The sequence below is a fragment of the Salvelinus fontinalis genome, chromosome 10 (genome assembly GCF_029448725.1).
Source record: "Salvelinus fontinalis isolate EN_2023a chromosome 10, ASM2944872v1, whole genome shotgun sequence".
In the NCBI taxonomy this organism is placed as follows: Eukaryota; Metazoa; Chordata; class Actinopteri; order Salmoniformes; family Salmonidae; genus Salvelinus; species Salvelinus fontinalis.
In genome coordinates, this window is record NC_074674.1 from 35924917 (window position 1) to 35950209 (window position 25293).

At 42.2% G+C, this 25293-nt stretch overlaps 1 protein-coding gene across 6 annotated transcripts in view; it reads right to left on the reverse strand.

The window, feature by feature from the left end:
* The window catches only part of LOC129864113 (nuclear pore complex protein Nup214-like), a 66258-nt gene that overhangs the window by 22174 nt on the left and 18791 nt on the right, over positions 1-25293 (reverse strand). For 4 of the 6 annotated variants that reach the window (XM_055936722.1, XM_055936723.1, XM_055936719.1 and 1 more), the window contains exons 25-30: positions 11781-11859; positions 11112-11184; positions 10743-10845; positions 10549-10613; positions 8455-9999; positions 236-303 (exon numbers count right to left, since the gene is read on the reverse strand). In XM_055936722.1, the coding sequence (XP_055792697.1) occupies positions 236-303; positions 8455-9999; positions 10549-10613; positions 10743-10845; positions 11112-11184; positions 11781-11859 (1933 nt within the window). The remainder of the gene's footprint in view (positions 1-235; positions 304-8454; positions 10000-10548; positions 10614-10742; positions 10846-11111; positions 11185-11780; positions 11860-25293) is intronic. The other 2 variants (XM_055936721.1, XM_055936720.1) reach the window with 1 other exon arrangement.

Below are 25293 nucleotides of genomic sequence, written 5' to 3' on the forward strand. Positions count from 1 at the left end.
AACAAGATCACAATGATCAGTGATGGTTATGCAGTAATAAGTACATATGAGCCTCCCTGATGAGTTCTCTCCATGATTCTTACCCAAATGCAATAATACATCTAATGTGTATGTGAGTGGTGCGAGCGTGTGCACATTTGAAGAGGGGCATTTGGGAGTCTTTCCCTGAAGTGTTACATATCAAAATGGTAGGATGGTTGTCTATTTTGTACACACTGTCAAATGTGAATGTTACCTGTCCAAAGACACTCCCAGTACTGGGCTGTTGACCGAACACTGAGGTAGTGGAGGAGCTTCCGAAAGCTGGGAGGGAAGAGGACAGAAAATAATAAGTAGCACATAAAATACATTAAGCAGGCTCTGTACAATACAACCATGCAAACTATCACAATTTGTCCTTTAGACGTACAGTCATTTAAGGTTAGCGATGATGACAATGGTAGGAAGTCAGAACTGTGTGTGTGTGTACGCTGATAGTGCAGTCTTTTTATGGATGGTCTCGTTCCAGCAGCATTAGACTATGGCGACAGAACTATTTTCTTTGCAGGTTATAGATGACTGGGGGGGGGGGGAAGACAGTGGAGCAGAAAAAGACAAATCCACACATTTATCTCTGACACAATGCCACCATGTACACTGGATATGTATGCAGTGTGATAAGCCCTCTGACAAACTCTAGATCGATGCGTACATGCTGTGTGTGTGGCAGAGCGTAAGCTGTGTGTGTGAGAAAGCCAGCCATACTGGCTGGTGGATATCTTCCACCAGTCAACTCCACATTTCCCTTTTCTTCCACTTCCATTTTGCCTGGGCCTCTGCTCGTTCCCCCTTTAAATCGGTGGCTTTTAGAAAGCGGGCTGTACGACTGTCCATTAAATCCCTCGTGCCGAGAATCAATTCCCCTCTAATAATCAGGCAGAACATGAAATGTTATTCTCTCAGAGTATGGGGACAGGTCTACAAATTAATGCAGGGACTGCCTTTAGTCTGGACCTGGGACTTGGCAATGACTCACTCACTCATGACACCCACCTTATCATTTACTGTGGCTTGAATTAGTCCATGTGGTGACATTGTTTGTGAACAAGTTTAGGGCATAGATTAAATGCTTCCGACTGTGTATGCACATTTTCTATAAAAGAAACAGTAGGGCTGACTCCATTTAGTCGACTGGTCGATTGTTTGGTTGATGGGCTGTTGGTCGATCGAGAATATTTTAGTTGAGCAGTTGCAACAACAAAAATGTATTGCACATGTCTTGATTGATGCCTGTCTGAGTGGACTAATCCATTGGGGAGAAAGCGGGGATGGCACACCAGTATCACCAGTAGTACATGTACCGTTAATTCCCATAATTTATCCTCTACAATGTTTGTTTGGTTACAGTAATTTCTGTTAATGCATTCAATATAGGCATTCAATATTTCAATCTTTTACAGTTCTCATTGTCGGAGTGGACACATTGTTTGCAGAGCGCACAACCTAGGTTACACTTGTGAGAAACAAGTTTTGGTATATTTCATTTCATTTACGAGTTGTCCATTTATTTATTGTGTTTCGTATGGAGGGCTCCTGTCAATGTTGAGTAAGGACACGTACCTGACTACACAGAAGTAGGCCTTGGCTACCTGGCCTGCGTGCAAACGTAGGCTTATAAATGTGCCCATTTGGGGATCTGATAGCATTTCTGATTTAACTCACCACCACTAATGAGCTGTGGAGCGTCAAAGGAATTATTTCTTCACCGCAAACAGCAAGTAAACTCAGTCTGTTTTTACATCCATTGAGAATAACAATAGTTCCTCAATGTAGCGTGTTTGAAAAATCTTTCCAGCTCTCTCCCTTTCGAAAAAAAAGTGGGGGAAAAATGTCATGCTCCGAACCGGTGGAAACGTCTTAAAATAGGCATACCTGATTACTTATCCCTTAAGCAAATAGACTACAGCTGTGTCTGTCTGGAGCTCACTGGCCCGGGAAACTGAGGGTCCTTAATATTTTATACAATGATGCAAGTTTGTTAGTGCAAGCTTCAGGCTGGACCAAGTTGATTGTTGATACAATTTTTGAAGTTCCTTGCAGACAGGCCATGAATAGCCAATGTAATTTATTTTTATCAGGATATTTTCTACCTGCAGGCTGCAATGTTTTTATTTTTTGGCTTCAGGTAGGCTATTTTTACATAGTTGGCAATGGCAATAGAAGTTACTTTTAGATTTGTATAATTTTCATTTAGATACCATTTTTATTAATCACATGACAATGATTTTGAGATATGAAGACTTTATTATCAAATAAATTGAACTGTTCCACAAGAACGTGCATATGAAAATCATAACTGGCACACAGATTGGTAGAAATGGTAAGATAAATTGGCACTCCAAATGGAAAAAGGTTACCGACAACTTCTAGAGCGTAGTGGCAGACTCTGCGAAGGCTAGCAGCAGAGGGAGGAGATGATTCGGGAACATATTTTCTTATTTTGGTTAGGCAATCTTGATCTCTGGCTCCCTCGAGTCATTTGTGTGTTAAGCATTTAATCACAGTGTGCTTAAAGCATCAGACAAGCTCAGTAGCCTACATTTAGTTGATTTTATTCAATCACATAAGGTGTGTCTATATATGGAAAAATTTTTCAATTTTATTTTGGACCAGTTGATTGGTCGAAAGAAGTGACAAGTCTTTTTCTTTTTTCTCTCTCTCCGGGGGCAGCCCTAAGGCACAGTCAACATGCATTTTTATTAACGAATACATTCACGAATGTTCATGTGCAGTTTGCGGACGACGGACGTGCAACGAACTAAAATGTAACAGCAGCCTTTTTGCTAGTTCACATAGCTATGCTGACAATATACTGCCTGAAATAACTAGCCAGCCGTGAAGGGGACAGAAATAATATATGGGAATGCATAACATATCCAGACTCAATAGGAATTCTAGGGCCATTTATAGTGTAACACCTGTTGCTGTCCTGGCATTGCTAGCTAGTTGGCTATTGTAGCTATAAGACTGGATGCTGTCCCCTCAGACCTGCACAAAGACATTTAGAAACAAACATGACCCTGGCTATTAACACTCCCTTAGATACCCCTAACTGCCCTCTCTACCAAACTGCTAATAGAGTTAAGAGAAATCACCCCTAGGCTTACAGAGCAAAGTTAAAGTCTCTCCGATTTCTTCCATGTCTATGATGTAAAATGGAGCTTTCTTATTAGACAAGTTCAGGCAGTTCGTCCTCTGTTTCAAGACAGATTCAATGTAGTCTGGTCTTTGGCTATAACATCTTAATCAAGCTCTGTTAAGTGCGACATCGACCAGGCGTGCTCTGATGCAGGGTAAGTAGGCCTAATTCATGTTTAACCTGCTGTGGGGCTCCGCAGATAAATTACTGGCCAAGGGCTGCTCTCCTCACATATTGCCTATCTAATACAGTAAAGACTGACAAAGGCACCAACAGTGGCACAGACCATGCGCACCAGTGAGCTCAATTAACCCCCATCACAACCTCCTCCGTTACAGATAACTAGTTCAGATTTCCTGTTCACCTCATCACTTTGACAGCGTGACTAACCCTGCTTCCACAAGTCTTATGTGCAGTTAGCCGGTGGGGCATTACACATTCAATTCTTTGTGTAATTAAAATGAAAAAGTAATCCCAACGTGGCTTTGAAGTGTAAGCCTATCTCCACTATTAGTACATGCATATGGCCAGACAGACACATTGTCACTATGATATAACAGAAAGCCTATCTGGGTGGGAACACAAAGCCCTAGGACAGTCAGAACCGAGACATTGCTTCAGTAACTGCTGAGTTGTTGTGACACACACAGACAGGTCAACTGTCTTCCCGCGGCCCAGCCCCTCTTAGCACGGGTGGGAGTTCAGAGAATCCCTGGGAATAGGGAAACTCCCGGCTCAACATTACTTCACCATCCAAATTCTTTTTTTTTTTTACGTGGTGCCATAATAATGGCTTAATTAAAGTGGAACTGACAGTGTTTTAACTACTTTGCAATTATAAAACAGAATCATAGCAGTAAAAAATATCAAATTCCCAGTTTATGCTACAAAACAAATGTTACAAGAGGTTTTAAAAATATGTTCGACTTGATTCAACATTCCATGACATACAGTAAGGCACTGTTGGCAGAATAAATGCATACAGTTCAATTAATGATTAATATAATTTACCAATACATATTTTGGTAGTCCAAAAAATATTACTATCAGGTTATAAATCACAGCTGGCTTAGTACATTGTTTGCGGCCTCCATTTGCGATGCACTGTTTCAGTTTCAATTACAATTAATATTCTGGACAAAAACGGACGACTGTAACGAAGGCTGGGAATGTCAATACAATCAAACTAGCAAGGGCAATGATCACAAGTTAGTGATAACACGGAAAATAGGCTAGCGTATCTATTTATGTAGCATGCTCAAAACACAGAGCCTAATGTTTGCTAGATAGCTAGCTAGGAGGATGTAATTTAATTGGAGGAGTGGGTGAGTGACTGACTTTTTCAACTCATATCGTTTTTCGGTGGCTACACAGCTAGAGATGCAGGTGTCATTTGGTTAGCTAGCAAGAAATGTGAATCGCTTTGCTTTGCTAGCAGCTATGCTGAACAACTGTTATCCAGTTAGCATATCTCCTGCGTTTGCAAATTCACTCTATCTACTCCAATTTCAGAGCACTCATCTGAGTGTGCAGAATAACTGATGAACTTACAAACGTGCAACACCCGCTGAATATGACCAGTGTCAGTAAACGTAGGCAAAAAAGTAATAGTTAGTCAGGAACGCTCTAGATAAACAGCTCTGCTGGGGCGAGTAAAACGGTCAGAGTGAGGTGTTCTCTTTGTGTCTGGAAGTAGCTAGCTAGCAAGTTCGACAACTTTAGCCAGTTAGCTTGGGCGCTTGGTTGGGACAAATATGCATTGGCAGGCAAGCTGCAGATGGACAAACAGGCTACCCATCTTTTATCAGTGAAATTCTGATGGCCAACTAGCTGAAAAAGCTTGAAAGGGTTTATCGAATGTTCCCTCGTTAGATTTTTAGCTCATCTTGCTCTGACTAGCATTAGTTGTTGATCTTATTGTTGATGTGCATAACTGAGGTAGAGAAAGCCTATCTTTTCATGGTTGTTTGATCAATAGGACTGTAAAGTTCCAAAATGTAAGAGAACTCGTGGTATTTACATTAAAAAAAAAATCAATTCAGGTGTATTTTGTGGAATTTGGTGAATGTGTTTTAATGATCTAAAGTCACCAGTTGCTACTGCCTGTAAACACACAGTACAGTTCAAAGTGAATGATGGCAGGCCCATGTGGCAAATGGGTTATTTGTATAAAGGCCTACTGAAGCGCCGATTGGCTATGGCACACCGGTCTCCATAGATTCCGGTCCTGGAGGAGAGACGTTTTTATTAGGTATTATTTCCTGCAGTGTCTATTAATTGTCCAAACGCATGGCTGCTTTCCCACTCTATATTGCTATCAAATTTTCACAAATGCCTTAGTATACATAATTCCCAAACATTCTAAGAATTTATGAAAACGTGAAAATTATCATATTTAAGTGCTCGTTTGACAAAAAAATGTAAGAAAAAAAAAATGGTGTTATATTCTTCCTGGGGGTGTATATGAACAGATTATAATAAGATTTAATGTTGCTAAAATACTATAATTTGCATAATCAAACAAAACATTGAATCTTCTGTAATTTGCAGTTCTGCAATTTTTGCTAACATGTACCGTAGGGTTGTGACAATACCAGTAACGTGAACATTTTAAACAGTAACTCTCGGTTCTTTAAAAAACTGCAGTATGTACATTTTGTCTATATTTTGGAAAATAAATTAAATGTGACTCTGGATATAAACAATGTTTGTTTCCAAAATTAGGGCTGTTTTCTAAAGAAGTTAAATTTGCATTGTTTTCCTTGTCACGATACTAACGACTATCGAAATACTGGTATCGTCCCGGCAATAAGTAAAGTGTTTACCTTATACTTGGGTTTACAGGGTCAAGGTAGAGCTTACCCCTAGAAGTAAAGATCAGGGATCAGCTAACCACCATCCTCAACCCTAACCACATCGGTACCAGGTGAAACAAAACTGACCCTATACTAGTAGTCAATTCCAACTTCCTCCAGCATAGTGATTTAGAGGCCTATGACCCATGGACACATGGAGGAGTATGGTCTGCCAGCCAATACCAGCAGATCCTAATAGGCCCTGATGGATGGATGGGATTGGACTGGATAAGACCATCAGAGAGTAGTGGCCTTCTCTCTAAACTCCATTATCCTAATGGCGTGATAAATACTCATCCTAATGATGCTGCTCAGTCCCACAGAGGGAAAACAACTACATTAATTTAAGCACTTTGGCAGCAGCTCTGAATGGATGAGTAACTGAGGTAACTGCCTTTTTCAGGATTCCCCATTGCTTCGTTCCCTACATACTGCGCCTTCGGAAAGTATTCAGACACCTTGACTTTTTCCATATTGTGTTACATTACAGCCTTATTCTAAAATGGCAATAAAAATTCCTCAGAAATCAATCAAAAATACAGCATAATGACAAAGCGAAAACAGGTTTTTATAAATGTTTGCATATTTATTAATAATAAAAAACAGAAATACCTTATTTAAATAAGTATTCAGCCTTTGCTATGACACTCGAAATTGAGCTCAGGTGCATCCTGTTTCCATTGATCATCCTTGAGATGTTTCTACAACTTGGAGTCCACCTGCGGTAAATTCTATTGATTGGACATGATTTGGAAAGGCACACACCTGTCTATATAAAAGGTCCCACAGTTGACAGTGCATGCCCATGAGGTTGAATAAATTGTCCGTAGAGCTCCGAGACAGGATTGTGTCGATGCACAGATCTGGGGAAGGGTACCAAAAACATTACTGCAGCATTGAAGGTTCCCAATAACACAGTGGCCTCCATCATTCTTAAATCAAAGATGATTGGAACCGCCAAGACTCTTCCTAGAGCTGGCCCCCCAGCCAAACTGAGCAATCAGGAGAGAAGGGCATTGGTCAGGGAGGTGACCAAGAACCTGATGGTCACTCTGACAGCGCTCTAAACTCTTCTGTAGAGATGGAAGAACCTTCCAGAAGGACAACCATCTCTGCAGCACTCCACCAATCAGGCCTTTATGGTAGAGTGGCCAGACGGAAGCCACTCCTCAGTAAAAGGCGCATGACAGCCCGCTTTGAGTTTGCCAAAAAGGCACCTAAAGACTCTCAAGACCATGAGAAACAAGATTATCTGGTCAGATGAAAACAAGATTGAACTCTTTGGCCTGAATGTCAAGCGTCACGTCTGCAGGAAACCTGGCATAATCACTACAGTGAAGCATGGCGGTGGCAGCATCATGCCGTGGGGATATTTTTCAGCGGCAGGGGCTGGGAGACTAGGTAGGGTCGAAAGAAAGATGAACAGCGCAAAGTAGAGAGAGATCCTTGATGAAAACCTGCTCCAGAGCACTCAGGAGCTCAGAAGATTCACCTTCCCACAGGACAACGACCCTAAACACACAGCCAAGACAATGCAGGAGTGGCTTTGGAACAAGACTCTGAATGTCCTTGAGTGGCCCAGCCAGAGCCCGGACTTGAACCCAATCTAACATCTCTGGAGAGACCTGAAAATAGCTGTGCAGCAACGCTCCCCATCCAACATGACAGCTTGAGATGATCTGCAGAGAAGAATGGGAGAAACTTCCCAAACAGGTGTGCCATGCTTGTAGCATCATACCCAAGAAGACTCGATGCTGTAATCTCTGTCAAAGGTGCTTCAACAAAGTAGAGTAAAGGGTCTGAATACTTACGTAAATGTGATATAGTATTTTATTTGAATAACTAAGCCAAAATTTCGAAATCCCTGTTTTCGCTTTGTCATTATGGGGTATTGTGTGTAGATTGATGAGGAAAAATCCATATTTAATACATTTTAGAATAAGGCTGTAACTTCAAATGTGGAAAAAGTAAAGTGCTCTGAATACTTTGCGAAGGCACTGTATGCTGCAATTGTATAGGTCAACATACCATGGCTGAAATAATACCAGCCTAGTAGTCCTAAATATGGATTTTGGAGATCAATCAAAATCAACTAGAATCTGGTAATCTAATCCATAAACATTTAAGGTATCATGTGATTCCTAAAGAGATTGTACATCCAGTCAATAAGAAAGACAGATTGGCAGCTTGAGTGGCCGTCTGTGTAAATGCTAGAGGCTTAAAACAACTTAAGTGTCATGGTGATGTCCAAGAGATGCTCTTCCAATAAGACCACTGTCCTGAGCTGTCTGCCACATATAAAATACATACCATTACATTGACCATTCATTTCCAGTTTTGTGATATGGAATACAGAGGCCTAACAGCTACTTCGTATTAGTGCATTTTCACAAACATGTGACATATCACAGATACACTCACCTGCAGGCTGTCCAAAGCTGAAGCCAGTAGAGGATGTGGTGGTGGTGTTGCTTCCAAACACAGAGCCTTGCCCAAACCCAGCACTCTGCTGCCCGAAGGCCGGGGTTGCGCTCGGCTGCCCAAACAGGCCCGTGCCCGTACTGCTGGCCGTACTGGCACTGGGGGTGCCAAAGGAAAAACTGCTGGCATTGCTGGCACTGGGGGCTCCAAACAGACCACCTCCACTAGCAGCGGTACTAGCAGCTGCAGCAGTGGTGGCCGCTGCAGGCTGTCCAAATCCAGGGCTGGCCCCGAACGCAGACTGGCCAAAACCGAAGCCACTGGCTGCGTTAGGAACAGGCTGGCCGAACCCGCCAACTGTCTGCCCAAATACAGGTTTTCCAAAGCCAGCCCCTGCACCTGCAGGTGGAGCACCAAAGCCGGTGGAACTAAAGCCGCCGGCAGCCGCTGGAGCAGGCTGTCCGAAAACTGAGCCCGTGGCCGGGGCTGTGGTGTTGGAGTCAGTAGGGGTGGTGGTGGTGGCGGCAGGGGCTGCGGTGTTTATGACCGTTGTGAGGCTGGTGACAGCTATAGTGGTCCTATCTGTGGTGATGGACGGTGGCTGGGTGAAGATGGAGCCAGGTTTGTCAGAGCTGGGGGCCGGGTAGGCTGGTGGTGGGGCCTTCGGGGTAGGGGTGATAGCGGGTGGTGGGGCCTCGGGGGCAGGGTCTGGGGTAGTGCTGGGGGCTGCCTGGGCTGGTGGGCTGGTAGAGGCAGGGGGGACAGGGGTGGTGGAGGCAATGGGGGGAGCTGGGGAGGGGGCCGAGGCAGGGGGAGTTGGGGCTTTTTCAGGGATGGTAGGGGTGGGGGTGACTGAGGACACTGGGGAGGTAGTAACCTCAAGCTCAGCAACAGGGGGGCTGACGGAGGGGCTGGGCTGTGAGGGAACAGGCTCTGGGGGTGGAGTGGGGTCTGATGGGGGGGTGGGGGCTTTGGGGGGCTCTTCCTCCAAGGTTGGGGACGGGGAAGAGAGGGGTGCAGCTAGGAGGCTGCTGAAGGAGGTGGCTGCTGACGTGGAGAACGCAGGCTTGGTGATCGCCAGGGCTGCCGGTTCGGGAGGCTTGAATGCAGTCTTGGATAAGTCTGTCACGGTAGAATTCGCCTCACCAAACGCAGCCTCAGCTGGCTTTCCTTGCTGGAGGGTCGACCCGAAACTGAACTGGGCCGTCCCCGTGCCTAAACCTAGCCCCTTTCCATTGTCCGGCTGGCCAAAGCTAAACGCGGCCGCTGAGGGCTTCTCTTCGTCCCCCTGGCCCACGCGTAGACCCGAGAAACTCCCCAGGGTCTCTCCTCCTACCACCTTGGGTGCCTGGGGCTCTACTCTGAAGGTGGGGGTGGGCCTCACAGGCTCCCCTGGTATGCTGGGAGGAGGGGAGCTAGTGCTCCCCAGGGCGGGGGAAGTGGATTTTGGGATGAAGGAGAAGGGTTCCTCCCCAGCAGTGGAGCTGAACATCATCTTGCCGGTGGCGCCAGCACCGCCAAAGAAGAATTTACTGGCGTCCTTCACTGGGAGGAAGAAACATAGACAGCAGATTTACAAACTATGCCAGACATTGAAACACTTTGAACAAATAGATTTAATACATGACTACCGTAAAACTTCAATTAAAAGCTGAGACTAAAATAGCCGCCCGTCCTTTTTAATAGCCGGGCAACCTTTAAATAAATACTCGCCCGTTTCAAATAAATGGCGGGTCTAAATTAATTGCTGACGAGGTTTAATGTGTTATTTGTTAATTGATTTAAATTATGTAAGTGAATGCTGGAATTAAACAATTAACTATGCAAATGAGCAAAAGCTGTGTGCATTAAAGAAATAGACATCTGGCTCAAATAGAAAAGGAAAGGGGAATACCTAGTCAGTTGTACAACTGAATGCATTCAACTTAAATGTGTCTTCCGCCTGTCTCTAATACGCCTGTCTTCAGTAATTTAAGAAAATAAACACCCGGGCTATTAATTGAAGTCACTGTAATTCATTGATATGGCATTCAATGAACTATAGCACTGACTTTACTGTCTAATAACACCAACGAGTGACATATGTGGCTGTACATTTGAGAGAGGTACCTGGTGGAGCTCCTTGGGACACAGAGGAGAAACTGAAGCCCCCGGCAGACCTGTCCAAAAGCATCATAAAGTATGAGAAAACACAGTCAGCCATAGCTAAAAAAAAACATTCCTGTTTTCTGATCAAGAACGTCTGACATGAAGTTTCCCTCTCTGACCGCTGACCCCCAGTGACTCACGCTGTGGTAAAGGAGGAGAAGGCTTTGCTGCTCTGCTCCCCTAGTGACGGGGCTGAGCTGGAGGAGGCCAGGGAAACTAGGGCGTCAGGTTTAGGGGGTCCGCCTGGGAGAGAGGGACAGGAGGAGATGGCATTAAAATAAGCATGACAAAAGAGTTCTAACACACCTTATACTAAGAGCTAATAAAATATGTAATATAATGAATGTAATCAAACAGATGTAATGTATAAATGGTTCACCCAGAAATGGTGTAGATTTGTAGTATATAAAAACCCTTGGAAAGAATATTACCTGGGAAAAGGTGGAAGGCATTTTCCAACGAGTCTTGATATGATGAGCATCTAAAACATCTTATCTTTATGTACTTACCAAACACAAAACCCTGGGGGGAAGCTGAGCGGATACTCTCAGCAGACATCTTCAGTATGCCTTGAGTAGAATTCTGAGGAGAAAAACAACAGAAGGAAAGTTTATACATCTCTCATTGCCATGGCTTCAAGAATAACTACACACAAAGTAAGAGGGTGTTTTAGAGAACCTAACAATCAATGTTCATGTTTATCTTAAGTCAAAGCTAAATGTAATTTATCATCTCACTACTCAGACTTTGGATTCTGTTTATGTCAAAACAGTGTTTTAGTGTTCGTATACGCAGTGTTTTCTGTGAGTGTTTCTGTGTGTAGGTTTATCAGTCATGCATCCCATGAACTTGAACCTGGTTCGGATTGAGGTGTGATGTGTGAGAGAGTTCCCCTGTATGAATCAGCTCCCACCCAGTCGCCACTTGTATCACTCCTCCGCCGGCACATGGGAGAAACCTGGGGCATTTCACAGCCCTGTCATAATGACCTTAAACTCTATCCTATAACATCGCAGGCCAGCGGTCAGCCAAGTACACTGGAACTCCAGGCACTACACAGAGTTGCTGAGTTCTTAGAGATGGGATGTACAAGAGATATTCAGCCTCTGATAGCGGAAAGCACACAGATGAAACACCTTGACAGTTGGGAGCATGTTAGATGGACTCCTCATACTCACTCGTTTGGCCTGGTTGGTGTTTGCGACCGTTGCCAAAACCTGCTGAACAACCTGACCGACCGGGGCTGGGACTGACGAGCTGAGAGGGAGAGAGAGAGAGAGAGGGGAAGGAAAATAATTGAGCAACGAGTTGGATTTACACCGCACATCAAATTTTAAATGTTGCCTAATTTCTCTTCTCCACACTATCTCATCAGGATTAGCTTTTAAAAGTAAGTGAATGCAAGTCAGTCATGAGGAGACATGCATATATCTACAAATGAGGTATGATAACAATTCTCGCCACGTTGATTAATTGGGGTGTGTGTGCGCATTAGAACTTTGTATCAGCCTATAATTTACTGCCCCATCTGCAAATACGTGGCATAATCCAAGGCTAATGTCGTCCCAGATAAAAGCCAGGGCCATGCACAATACCTACAGTAGTGAATAGAACACAGAAAACAAAAGCCATGGTGAACTGCACTGCCTCACTAATTATTCTCTAGCATCAACCCTATAACTACTGCCACAGACAGACCATAGCCAACTGAACCATACTGACGTGGATAGACACATTACAGACCCAGTGTTGTGACTGAGAGACTGACTGGCTGGGGAGTGCATCTCTAAAATAAGCCCCCTATCTGACGGTTTGGCTGGGGTGGACTCGTTATTGTGAGCAAGGCTAATTTGGAAAATGGCCCCAGGGGGAGTCCTGCCTAAAATGTATTCAACCTCAACACAACAGTGGAACGAGGCCTGGCCCAGCAGAAATTGAGAGAGGTCCATTAATTACATAATCTCAGAGCGATAGAGATGGCGAGAAAGAGAGAGGAAAGGGGTGGATATCAGGGCTGAGTGATTAGTGGTTTTTGAGGTCTGTTCGGTTCGATTATTAAAAAATAAATCACTGTTACAGATTTAAATTATTTTTCTTGAACATTAAATGCATTATGAAATAACGACAAATTATAAAAGAGCTTTTTAATGGAAATTCCAAAGACAAAAATATTGAATATTCAATTGCTAAAACATTGAAAATGTTCCACAGAGAAATAGGAAATTATCTATTAAATAACAAAATATTTCAGTCGTGTATATTACTTAGTTTAATGTGATGACTTTATAAAACTTTAAATTCATCATCTCATCTCTGCTTAGGAATTAGCAGCCAGCCAACCAACCATCTAATGTTATCTCCGTTCTCCCCATACTGTACAATCTTTAATCAACCTATTTAGCTAGGCTAGCCTGCCTAAATATGTTGTAGAGCTGTCTGATGAAATAATTGAACTAGTAGATAAGACATACTTTCACGAACTCTCTATCCCTTTCTCTCGTTGTGTTGTGTACATTCCTCTCTCATGCGGTGGCGTATGCGGTCTGTGTGTATCGAACTTAAAGTAGCAGGCGTAAAAGTGTATCCATCTGTGTCATAGACGGAAAAGAACAGGCACAATGGATTATGGTCATTGTAGACAATTACCATGTTTCTGCATTGAACTAGGTTGAATATTTGCTTACAGAAAACTACAACTACAATTTGGTTAATCGTTCAGCACTAGCATAGATGAAAAGAAAAAGATATTGGGAGAAGGCAGAGAGAAAATGAAAGACAGTGAGCGACTGGGAGAGAAAGATGGGAGAACCAAAGATGAGGGAGGGAGGGGACAGAGGGAGCTGTTCGATTGAGAGAATGGGAGAGAGGCTGAAAAAAAAGAGTGATAAAAAGGGGGATTGGGGCAGTGAGTGCTGTGAGGGATGAAAGAGGGGGAGAGACAGTTGGGAGAGGAGAGAAATGAGAGGTGAGATACACTCAGATTGTTAGCCTATGCTGGCAGTGAATCAGATGCGATGGAGGCAGTGACCTGCTATCTAGCTGGGGTCTATTTATCTCGGCTGAGGGCCACATACACAAACCAGGGCTGATGGCTCGTGTGATGGACTCACCTCGACTGTGCCATGACTCTACATCAGAGATACTGTATATCAGCCTGACTAGAGGCATAGCTCATCTCCCGCTCTAGTGGAGATATGCCAGGGAGTGTGTGTGTGTGTTTCATATAAGGTTGGTGGGTAGTGAAATGGAATGTGTATGCTTTATTACTATGAAATTATTAACGGGGCACCAAATAGTTACAATTATAACTAAGGTTGTTACAATTCTGAAGGCAATTATGTTCTTAAAATGACAAGGCAATGCAAGACGGTAGATATTTTACAAAAATAACCAGTGTAAAGCAATGAATGTGCAGGATGAATGAATAATGGATATTGTGATGGCAAAATTATGTACTAATGTGATAAGCTAGAGAATCAGAGGCACAAACAGGGAATGGGGATTAGAGGGCCTAAGATCAAACAAACAGTTATTCTTGATATTTCAGAATGAAACAAGGCAGGCAGGGATTATAGGAGAAATATAGATAGTAATACAAAAGTAACAGATACAGGTTACACACACATTCGAATCAGGAAAAAGATAGGTGAGATCGAGCTGGTTACTCATTCTAGGGTTTTTCTTTATGTTTACTATTTTCTACATTGTAGAATAATAGAAGACATCAAAACTATGAAATAAAACAAAAAACTTAAAGAAATCTAAATATATTTAATATTCTTCAAAGTAGACACAATTTACGTTGACAGCTTTGCACACTCATAGCATTCACTCAACCAGCTTCACCTGGAATGCTTTTCCAACAGTCTAGAAAAAGTTCCCACATATGCTGAGCACTTGTTGGCTGCTTTCCCTTCACGCTGCAGTCCAACTCATCCCAAACCATCTCAATTGGGTGGAGGCCAGGTCATCTGATGCTGCACTTCATCACTCTCCTTGGTCAAATAGCTCTTAGAGCCTGGAGGTGTGTTGGGTCATTGTCCTGTTGAAAAACAAATGATAGTCCCACTAAGCACAAACCAGATGGGATGGCGTATCACTGCAGAATGCTGTGGTAGCCATGCTGGTTAAGTGTGCCTTGAATTCTAAATAAATCACGACATTATCACCAGCAAAGCACCCCCACACCATCTCTATGCTTTACGGTGGGAACCACACATGCAGAGATCATCCGTTCACCTACTCTGCGTCTCACAAAGACACAGCGGTTGGAACCAAAAATCTAAAATTTGGACTCATCAGACCAAAGGACAGATTTCCACCGGTGTAATGTCCATTGCTCATGTTTCTTGGCCCAAGCAATTCTCTTGTTCTTCTTATTGGTGTCCTTAAGTAGTGGTTTCTTTGCAGCAATTCGACCATGAAGGCCTGATTCACGCAGTCTCCTCTGAATAGTTGATGTTGAGATGTCTCTGTTACTTGGAACTCTGAAGCATTTATTTGGGCTGCTATTTCTGAGGCTGGTAACTCTAATGAACTTATCCTCTGCAGCAGAAGTAACTCTGGGTCTTCCTTTCCTGCGGCGGTCTTCATGAAAGCCAGTTATCATAGCTCAATGGTTTTTGCAACTGCACTTGAACAAACTTTCAAAGTTCTTGAAATGTTCTGGATTGACTGACCTTAATGTCTTAAAGTAATGATGGACTGTCATTTCTCTTTGCTTATTTGAGCAGTTCTTGCCATAAAACAGACTTGGTCTTATACCAAATAGTGCTATCTTCTGTATACCACTCCTACCTTGTCACAACACAATTGATTGGCTCAAATGTATTAAGAAGGAAAGAAATTCCACATATTCACTTTTAAGAATGTACACCTGTTAATTGAAATGCATTGTAGGTGACTACCTCATGAAGCTGATTGAGAGAATGCCAAGAGTGTGCAAAGCTGTCATCAAAGCAAAGGGTGGCCACTGAAGAATCTTTTTTGGTTACTACATGATTCCATGTGTTATTTCATAGTTTGTCTTCACTATTATTCTACAACAAAAATAAAGAAAACCCCTTGAATGAGTAGGTGTGTCCGAACTTGAACCAATGTCTTCAGAGGACATTGGCAGGCAGTCCAAAACAAAGCATTTCAGTAGTCCAGAGAAATCTTGCAAAGTCCCCGCGTGGGGTGTCCTTGGACTGTTTTGTAGTTCATAACAGTAACCATATGGCTGGTCGCCGTCCGAACACAACAGTCCTTATTCTGAGAGCCCATGTGAGTTTATTTGAGTCAATAAGAATCTATTATGTTAGCCTGAAACAGGCGCATAATCGGTAAATTGTTATTGTGAATTAAGCCTATGAAGATGTTCCTTATGATTAGACCCACGCTGTATGTCTCCTTTGTTTTGTTTTAGGATTATTAGAATAATCGCTTGCCTCTATCCTTAGTTTAGCCTAGTTGAATATATCCCTCCTCCCAGATTAGGAGCAAAGGCAGTCGTGCATGATTCATACTTTAGTCCCTATTTCTTTGACAATTCTATTGTTGGATTCTATTGCATTGTGTAACCTATGGACTTGGACAAATCATACTATTCTGATATTGTAACTTGGTGTTGACCCCTTTGGTCAAGGCGTACTTTAAGGTAGTGTTAATTAACTTTAACTGCTGCAGGGGCAGTATTGAGTAGCTTGGATGAAAGGTGCACAGAGGTGCCCATTGTAAACTACCTGCTCCTCAGTCCCAGTTGCTAATATATGCATATTATTATTCGTATTGGATATAAAACACTCTGAAGTTTCTAAAACGGTTTGAATTATGTCTGTGAGTATAACAGAACTCATATGGCAGGCAAAACCTGAGAAGTTCCACTTCCTGTTTGAATTTTTTCTGAGGTGGCAGATTTTCAACCAAGTTCTCATTGAAATTACAGCGAGATATTGATGAGTTTTCAATTCCTACGGCTTCCACTAGATGTCAACAGTCAATAGAACTTTGTCTGATGACTCTAATGTGAAGGGGGGCCGAAGGAGACAGGAATAAGTAATCACTGCCACGAGCTGACCATGCTTTCACATGCGCGTTCACATGAGGAGGACCTCCGTTCCACCGCTCATCTGAAGTCAATCTAATTCTCCGGTTGGAACGTTATTCAAGATGTATGTTAACAACATTCTAAAGATTGATTCATTACATCGTTTGACATGTTTCTACTGACTGTTACGGAACTTTTGGACATTTTGTCACGTTATAGTGGATGCGCTTTGTGACTTTGGAATTGTTTACCAAACGCGCTAACCAAAGTAGCTAATTGGACATAAATAACGGACATTATCGAACAAATCAAGCATTTATTGTGGACCTGGGATTCCTAGGACTGCATTCTGATGAAGTTCATCAAAGGTAAGGAAACATTTATCATGTATTTTATGGTTTCTGTTTACCCCAACATGGCGGCTAATTTGGCTATTGTTCTGAGCTCCGTCTCAGATTATTGCAAGATTTGCTTTTTCCGTAAAGTTTTTTGAAATCTGACACAGCGGTTGCATTAAGGAGAGGTATATCTATAAATCCATGTGTATAACTTGTATTATCATCTACATTTATGAAGAGTATTTCTGTTGAAACGATGTGGCTATGCAAAATCACTTGATGTTTTTGGAACTAGTGAATGTAACGCGCCAATGTAAACTCCAATTTTTTGTTATAAATATGAACTTTATCAAACAAAACATGCATGTATTGTGTAACATGAAGTCCTATGAGTGTTATCTGATGAAGATAATCAAAGGATAGTGATTCATTTTATCTCTATTTCTGCTTTTTGTAAAAGCTATCTTTCGCTGGAAAAATGGCTGTGCTTATTGTGGTTTGGTGGTGACCTAACATAATCGTTTGTAGTGCTTTTGCTGAAAAGCATATTTGAAATCGGACACTTTGGTGGGATTAACAACAAGATTACCTTCAAAATGATGTAAAACACATGTATGTTTGAGGATTTTTAATTATGAGATTTCTGTTGTTTGAATTTGGCACCCTGCACTTTCACATCGATCCCGGTAGCGGGATGCAGCCATAAGAAGTTGGTAGTGTTAATTAATTAATAATGAATTAACAGTGATTATTGAATTAGCCTAGCTTCTCCGCTAAATATAGTGCCTCTGAGTTGAGTTACTGTTTTTGGAAAACAATATATCTAATTAGGTTGTCCAGTATCTGACTGGTAGCCTACGATTATTGAGTTCCTGCTAGCAATAGAGTAAGGTCTGATCAACCTAACTACGATTTATATTTTCTGATAGTGAGTTCAGGGGGAGCTGCCATCCCCCCTCACAAAGACTACCACAGACTTTAATTACAGTTTAATAATTGTAATTTTGACCCTTATAGTAGGTGATAAGCTATATCGTTTGGTATCCTTCTCTTTTAATTAGTTGTCCAATTTTGTTTTATCCAGGTAATATTCAGTGTCCGCTGGTATTGCTAATGATTTTCTGATAGTAAATGAGGCTGCTCAACCTCCATTGCCCATACTAGTGTAACTTGACCTTGAGCCATCATTTTGATTGAGACTTACGTTAGGCGACTTACGTTAGGTGACAACCTATAACTTTTGTCTGAAAGTTCCCTGCTCTTTGAGTTAGGCGTACTATTTTTGTTTGCGTGACCACGTTAGCATTGCTAGTGATCGAAGCCTATACGTGACAGGGTACACAACCTGAACCAGTCATAATTTATATGTGTATTTCCCAGAGCCAACAAGCTCTTTATATGTACATGCAACTCTTGCAGGAGGATAGTCTTTTAGGAACGACATGCAATACATTGCTCCAGGTAGTCTATCGGCCACAGATGACACAAGATACCCCTAAAGAGGCAAAAGCTGCCTAGTTTGTTCCCAATTTCAACCAGTCACACGCCCTTTGCAAAGCAACTCAAAAAGACTTCCAGGGGGGTGACCATCATTTTAACATCCAAACTATGCTAAATTGTCTCACTCCGGTCATAGACTGTACAGCAATTCCCTCATGGGAAATGAACGGGGGGGGGGGGGGGGTTGCAATGCCCCATACGGTCTTCCTCGTTCTGTAAGCCAGGCACTCCCTGGTCGATGTGCATTCAGATAACGCTAAATAGTATTTGAACTTTACCTTTAGTTGCAGAATAGTATATTGGTTACTATTGGTTAGTCATAAACAATTGTCTTGGTTGTGTATTGTAATCTTTGTGGTAAAGCTCTATAGTGTATAGTCCTCGTAGTCAACTTGAAGTCAGTCTTTTCACACCGTTAGAATTTGTGATGAACTCCACTAAGTGTGTGGGATTAGCACTCCTCCTACCTAGACATTGAACAGACAGCTTCCATGGTTTGATGCTAAACCTTCCCTCTGATAAATTTTTACCCTACCCTGATTGGAGTAAACAGACAGACAGCAATACTTTTACTGCTACTTACAGCTATTTTCTACAGTACATGTAGTTAAATAACTAAACATATATTCCTAATTTACCTGTAGTTAAATAATTATACATATATTCCTAATTTTCTTTAAGTGCAGGATTTTTCACCCATAGCGGCCAATCCACCATTCATTCTGATCTTAACTCCAACCTTCCGATGTCCACAAATGAACCCATCTTTCCCAGTATAATGCCATTTTGTCATTTCCTTTTGCAATACATCCCTCCATTTTGCTATCATGTATTATGAGGGTCCCGGACCTCCCTATTTGTACAATTTCTACCGATATTGCCCCAAAAAGAAATACTTTACCCAAGAGTATAATGATACACTATATATACAAAAGTATGTGGACACCCATTCAAATGAGTGGATTTGGCTTTTTTAGACACACCCATTGCCGACAGGTGTATAAAATCGAGCACATAGCCATGTTAACGGTCACGATTCTGGAATAGCAGGTGTCCACATACCTTTGGTCATGTAGTGCATTTCCCATTGACTGATCTTGGTTTTTCAGAGCCCCTAACAATAACAGTTTGTAGCTCTATCTGAACCCTGATATTATGACATAACAATCATTCCTGGACCTGACTCCAAAAGCGAGCCACCGATGGACAATACCAGAAAATATGTTCTATTGATTCTGCTTCCTCGTGAAAGAGTCTGCACAAGGCTGACTGTTCAATGCCCCATATGTTGAGGATTCTTTTTTGTAGAAAGTATTTTATAGACTAGCTTAAATCAAAACGAACAGATTGATGTGTCAATTGTTGTATTATACGTCAGGTCATAGACCCGATGAAAAAGGCATTGGGACTTCAAAAACCTACTCCCAACTGACTTGAATTTTACACGGTATTGCTTTCAAACATTTTGACTAGAGTACCAGTCAAAAGTCTGGACAAACCTACTCATTCAAGGGTTTTTCTTTATTTTTACAATTTTCTACATTGTAGAATAATAGTGAAGACATCAAAAATATGAAATAACATATGGAATCATGTAGTAACCAAAAAGAAGTGTTAAAAAAATCTAAATATATTTGAGATTCTTCAAAGTAGCCACCCTTTGCCTTGATGACAGCTTTGCACACTCATGGCATTCTCTCAACCAGCTTCATGAGGAATGCTATTCCACCTATCTTTTCCCTGCTTTGAATGTGTGTGTAACCTGTATCTGTTACTTTTGTCATTACTATCTATATTTCTCCTATAATCCCTGCCTGCCTTGTTTCATTCTGAAATATCAAGAATAACTGTTTGTTTGGTCTTAGGCCCTCTAATCCCCATTCCCTGTTTGATTCTCTAGCTTATCACATTAGTACATCATTCTGCCATCACATCATCCTGTACATTCATTGCTTTACTCTGGTTATTTTGAAAAATATATACTGTCTCCAAGAATGCATTGCCTTGTCATTTTAAGAAATAAATTGCCTTCAGAATTCCATGTTAACTGAAGTTGCATTGTAACTATTCAGAGAGAGACGCAGAGACAGAGAAGAGCAGGTGGTAGAGCTGGGGATGATCACTCAGCTCATCAGCCGCTTTCCTCATGGCCGTCTCAGTGCTGCATCAGTATGAGCACCACGCCACAATGGGCAGCCCGCATGGATCAATAGACACACAAGCAAAGGACTGTGTGTGTGTGTGTGTGTGTGTGTGGAGGAAATAGCCTAAGCACTAAACAAGACAGACACACTGAACAGGCTTGACAGATATGCACTCCAAACGCTATTAGATCCTGGATCATCCGCTATAGATGTATAGCCAGTGAGGTTACAGACAGAGGAGGATGTGTAGTGTAAAGTGACAGCTGCTCCTCTGACAAAGTTTAATCACATGGTGATGAGTTTGAACTGTGGGGTGCCAATGCTGTCATCTTGAAGCCCACACTCACTCAAGCATGCCCAAGTCAGACCAAGAATGGCCAGTGAAATCCTATTGCCAACAGGGCCCCTTCCAGGGACAAGCTCTCTCATCAGGCAGTGCCAAAGATACTGGTAACTAACTCAAGATCTGTCACTGGCGTTGTTTTCAATGGGAGAAAATTAAGCATAGTGCACAGAACATGCAAAGGTGGTTGGCATAGCCAAGCACAAGCTAGCGAGATCATACTGGTGCGTTTTAGCACATTTCCATTATCCAATAACTCAATTCACCCATACACTCCTTCTAAACAAAACCATTTTTTAAAACTTTGGCAATGGGTGAAGTCTCCAAAACATGGTGCACTCTTCTTAATAGATTTTAGTAATGGGAACAGAAACCTGAATTGAGATCGAATGTTTCATCGATGACAAAATTAGCAGAATGTCAGCCAAGTTTCATCTAGTTCCATCTTCTCTCACTTCACACCACTAGACTAAACAGGTGTTTCAGATTTCTACAGATTTCTACAACATTTCTACAATGTGAGACATTTGGCTCCTTCTTCCATCTGTGGTAGTACGGTGCACTGGAACATGAGTAGATAAGTAGCTAACCAACAGTGAAGCATGCAAAAATTCTGAATTACTCCAAGCACGGTAAGGATTAGATAGTTGTAAGCAAAATGGTGATGGCTGGTTTTTATTGGAGCTTCCTCCATTTTGCTTACACCCAACTAATTATTTCAGATCTGCAAAGGCCGCGGCTAGGAGTTGTTTCTCCATGCTACAACACATCCATAGTTAAAAACATGTCAGTTTGCTGAGCAGCACCTATCTGTTGACCGCTCCCCCTGCAGCTTGCCTTGGGTCAGCCAGACCCACTGAATTATTCAGTGTCTCTCCATCAAAGTTGCATGGGCAGGCCTTAGCAGTGCATTAACTCAGATGTGAGAGCGCTCTGCTGTCGCCTGCTCTTTCCTAGGTGCTATAAGTCAAGCAGACACGCGCATCAGCTGTTCATTCCCAGAAAATATTAATAAACACTTTTTTTTATGACAGTTATTCTTTTTTTTTTTTTTTTTTTTTTAAACCTTTATTTAACTAGGCAAGTCAGTTAAGAACAAATTATTATGTACAATGACAGCCTACCAGGGAATAACTGCCTGGTTCAGGGGCAGAAAGACAGATTTTTACCTTGTCAGCTCGGGGATTCGATCCAGCATTCGGTTACTGGCCCAATGCTCTAACCACTAGGCTACCTGCCGCCCCATGACGGTCTTCATCCATAACCGTCAGTTAGATGGTAACTGAGCCAGCCCTACACACGCACACATGTGCAGCGTAACCTGGCACCAACAGACACACACATTTACAATTACTGCTATGTATCAGCCCAGGTTTACAAGTCAGCTGGCTTTGACACTGCCAGCCAGGCAAGGCCAGGCACCAGTGACCACCCACTCCAGTGCAATGTTCCTGCTGTTAATTGGAACATAGTACACTGTAACTCTATCACACAGCCACTGAAGCTTGAAATTAAAAGACCACCCACGGATAAAATGAAATGAATTAATCAAAGTAAATCTTAATAGGAAGGATAGGAAGCTACAGCTGGCTATATGCTTGGAGGTGCTCTGCTCAAAAGACCATGACTGGCATGTTTAAGTAAGATACATTTTGTCAGTCGTGTGTGTGTGTGTGTGTGTGTGTGTGTGTGTGTGTGTGTGTGTGTGTGTGTGTGTGTGTGTGTGTGTGTGTGTGTGTGTGTGTGTGTGTGTGTGTGTGTGTGTGTGTCTGTAAAAGGGCATGAGATGACAGATGTAGTAACAAGAAAGAGAAATACAGGAAAGAAATGGGAGTGCGGAGGACAGAGGAGAGAGAGAGGTTGTGTGAGAGAAAACACTATTACTGCTGCGGTTAGGTTTTCCCCTATACACCAAATCCCATTCTCCGTCCGGACGTTGGCACGCCATCAAGTGAAAGGTCACAGTGGCTCTTTGCATCTGGCTGGCAGCACCAGCTCTGATAATCTATACTATGTCCCCAGTTACACACCGTGGCTGGGGCAGGACAACACCACTACTGCAGTAAAGACAGGACAGGCTGGGGACATGGGATTAGTAAATGGCTGTACCTGCGTACAGCTCTTCTGGGAAGTAATAACCTGCTTATAGGTGACTATTAGCTATGGGTGATTTAGCTATGGTGAAAAATAGGGATCAGGGTCAAAGTAAGAGACAAAGATCTCCCTAGACAAGGATGATGGGTAATGTGCATTTAACGGTCTTAAATGTAATCAAAATGTAAGGAGTGCTCTAAATAAATCAATTTATTCAAACTATTGAATTCCCAAATACCAGTTACTGTCTACAAAGAGTAGAACCTTTGTGGGTTTATCCGTTATCTACACTTCAGAAGCATAAAACGCACTTTCAACTGCTCCTTCCCCCAAGAACAATTATTATAAAAACAGAAACCGCTGATGGTACAAATTGAAGGTCCTCCTCCGCCCTCCAGTCTGAATGTGCTGTGACATTGGGGAGTGACATTCTCTCTCTGTCATTATGGTAACAGGGACACAGGCCTGTACTAGGGCTGGGAATTGCCAGGGGCTTCAAGATATTACAATACTTAAGTGCAGATACGATATGTACTGCGATTCTCACGATTCTATATGTAATGTGATTCAATACAGTGATTTTTTATTGCGATTCAATGTTCCAAACATATTGCTCACCGTATGTCTGCTACAGAGGGACAAGAGAGAGCATGAGGAAACTAGTATTTGATCAGTCGTGGAAATAAAAGTGCTGAAAGCAAATTTGCTCCCAATTTAAAAAGATGGAGAACAACACTATGAAGGAAAAATACTGGAGTTTTGGTGCAGGTACAACTAACTAGCATAAAAATAATATTGCGATATCAAAATTATACATCGTCAAAAATCATATCCCGATATGTAACTATTTATCCCCCATCACTAGCCTGCACCCGTATGCCAGCTGCCAACATCTGTCCATTCTGTCCAACCTTGCACCGCTCAGTCCCTCTGGCATTGACAAATTACATGCACAGCTGTCATCAACAGCCATTTATATCAGCAATTGCAGTGACACAAGAGGTCAAAAATGTAGCACACTCACGCAAGCGTGACGGGAGTCTGTGTGTGCATCCAATGTATGTACTTTTTGGGAAGTGCGCGTGTGTACACGTGTGTGTGACTGCAAAGCTCTTTAATACACATCTCATACTATTGAGTAATGTTAAGTCTTTAATTAGCAGCGTTCCATCTGACTCTTAAAGTCACAAGGTCAGAACGTCAGCCATCTAACCGTCAATCTAGGCTCTAACGGCGCCCGCATAGTAGGTTCAATTTGATCCTAGCAGAACTCGGCTAGGCGACACAAACGTCTGTTCCTCAAATACTCCCTTTAAGAGACCTTCGCATGAAAAACTAGAAAAAAGCTGCAATATTACTTTTTGTCCCTCCTGAGAAACCGTAAAAATAGCAGTCAATTGATCTAAGATAAATAAAGAAAATCTGTCATTCAATTTTACGTTTTTGTTGAGGTCTTAGTCGCAACATTTTACATCTAACCAAGATGTTTGGTGCAGTATTTCTCAAGTGAAAAAATGTGCATGAAAGCTAGTCGTCTCTTATTGAATAACAAACACTTCATTGAAGAATCCCGTCCACAGTTCCCACTCCTACTAGAAGTAGTACTGCTGACCAATCACCGACGAAGGGGCATAGACTTCGGCTACCGAACTTTTACTTGCCTCAAAACAAGTGTGTGTGCCTGAACAGCCTAAAGAAACCTGACGAACGCCAAAAGTCCGAACACTTCCATAATTTGTGCGCAAACTGTTTCCACTGGGAGGCATGCGACAGGCTTATGGTTGGTATAAATCTGGGACTGTTGTATGAATGCTTCTCTAAGCATTTTTGGAGGGTCTTGATCTTGCCAATCCAGCCTCAAAAACAGCTGGTTACATGCTCCGGAACTTTGGTGACTACTGAAAATTATTTTTAAACCTCCCGCTTTGGGCTGAATGTGTCAATGTGTACTTCATATATGCATAATCTATGAGCAGTACTACTGTATTACCTCAATTAGCCACAAAATCCATAGTTTGAAAGTGACCTTTTCTGGAAACTGATGTGCCATTTTCCCTGGGCAAGCCCACTAGCAATTCGATTTATAGCCAATGAACTTCAGCCCCTCACTATGAGTGACAGCTAGCAAGATGCACACACAGCAGAGTGAGAGAGAGCAATGAATTGGTGCAAATTTGTGACATAGTATGCAATTTACGGTTTGTGAGCGCTACTTTCAGAACTAATGGCTAAAAAGTATACAAA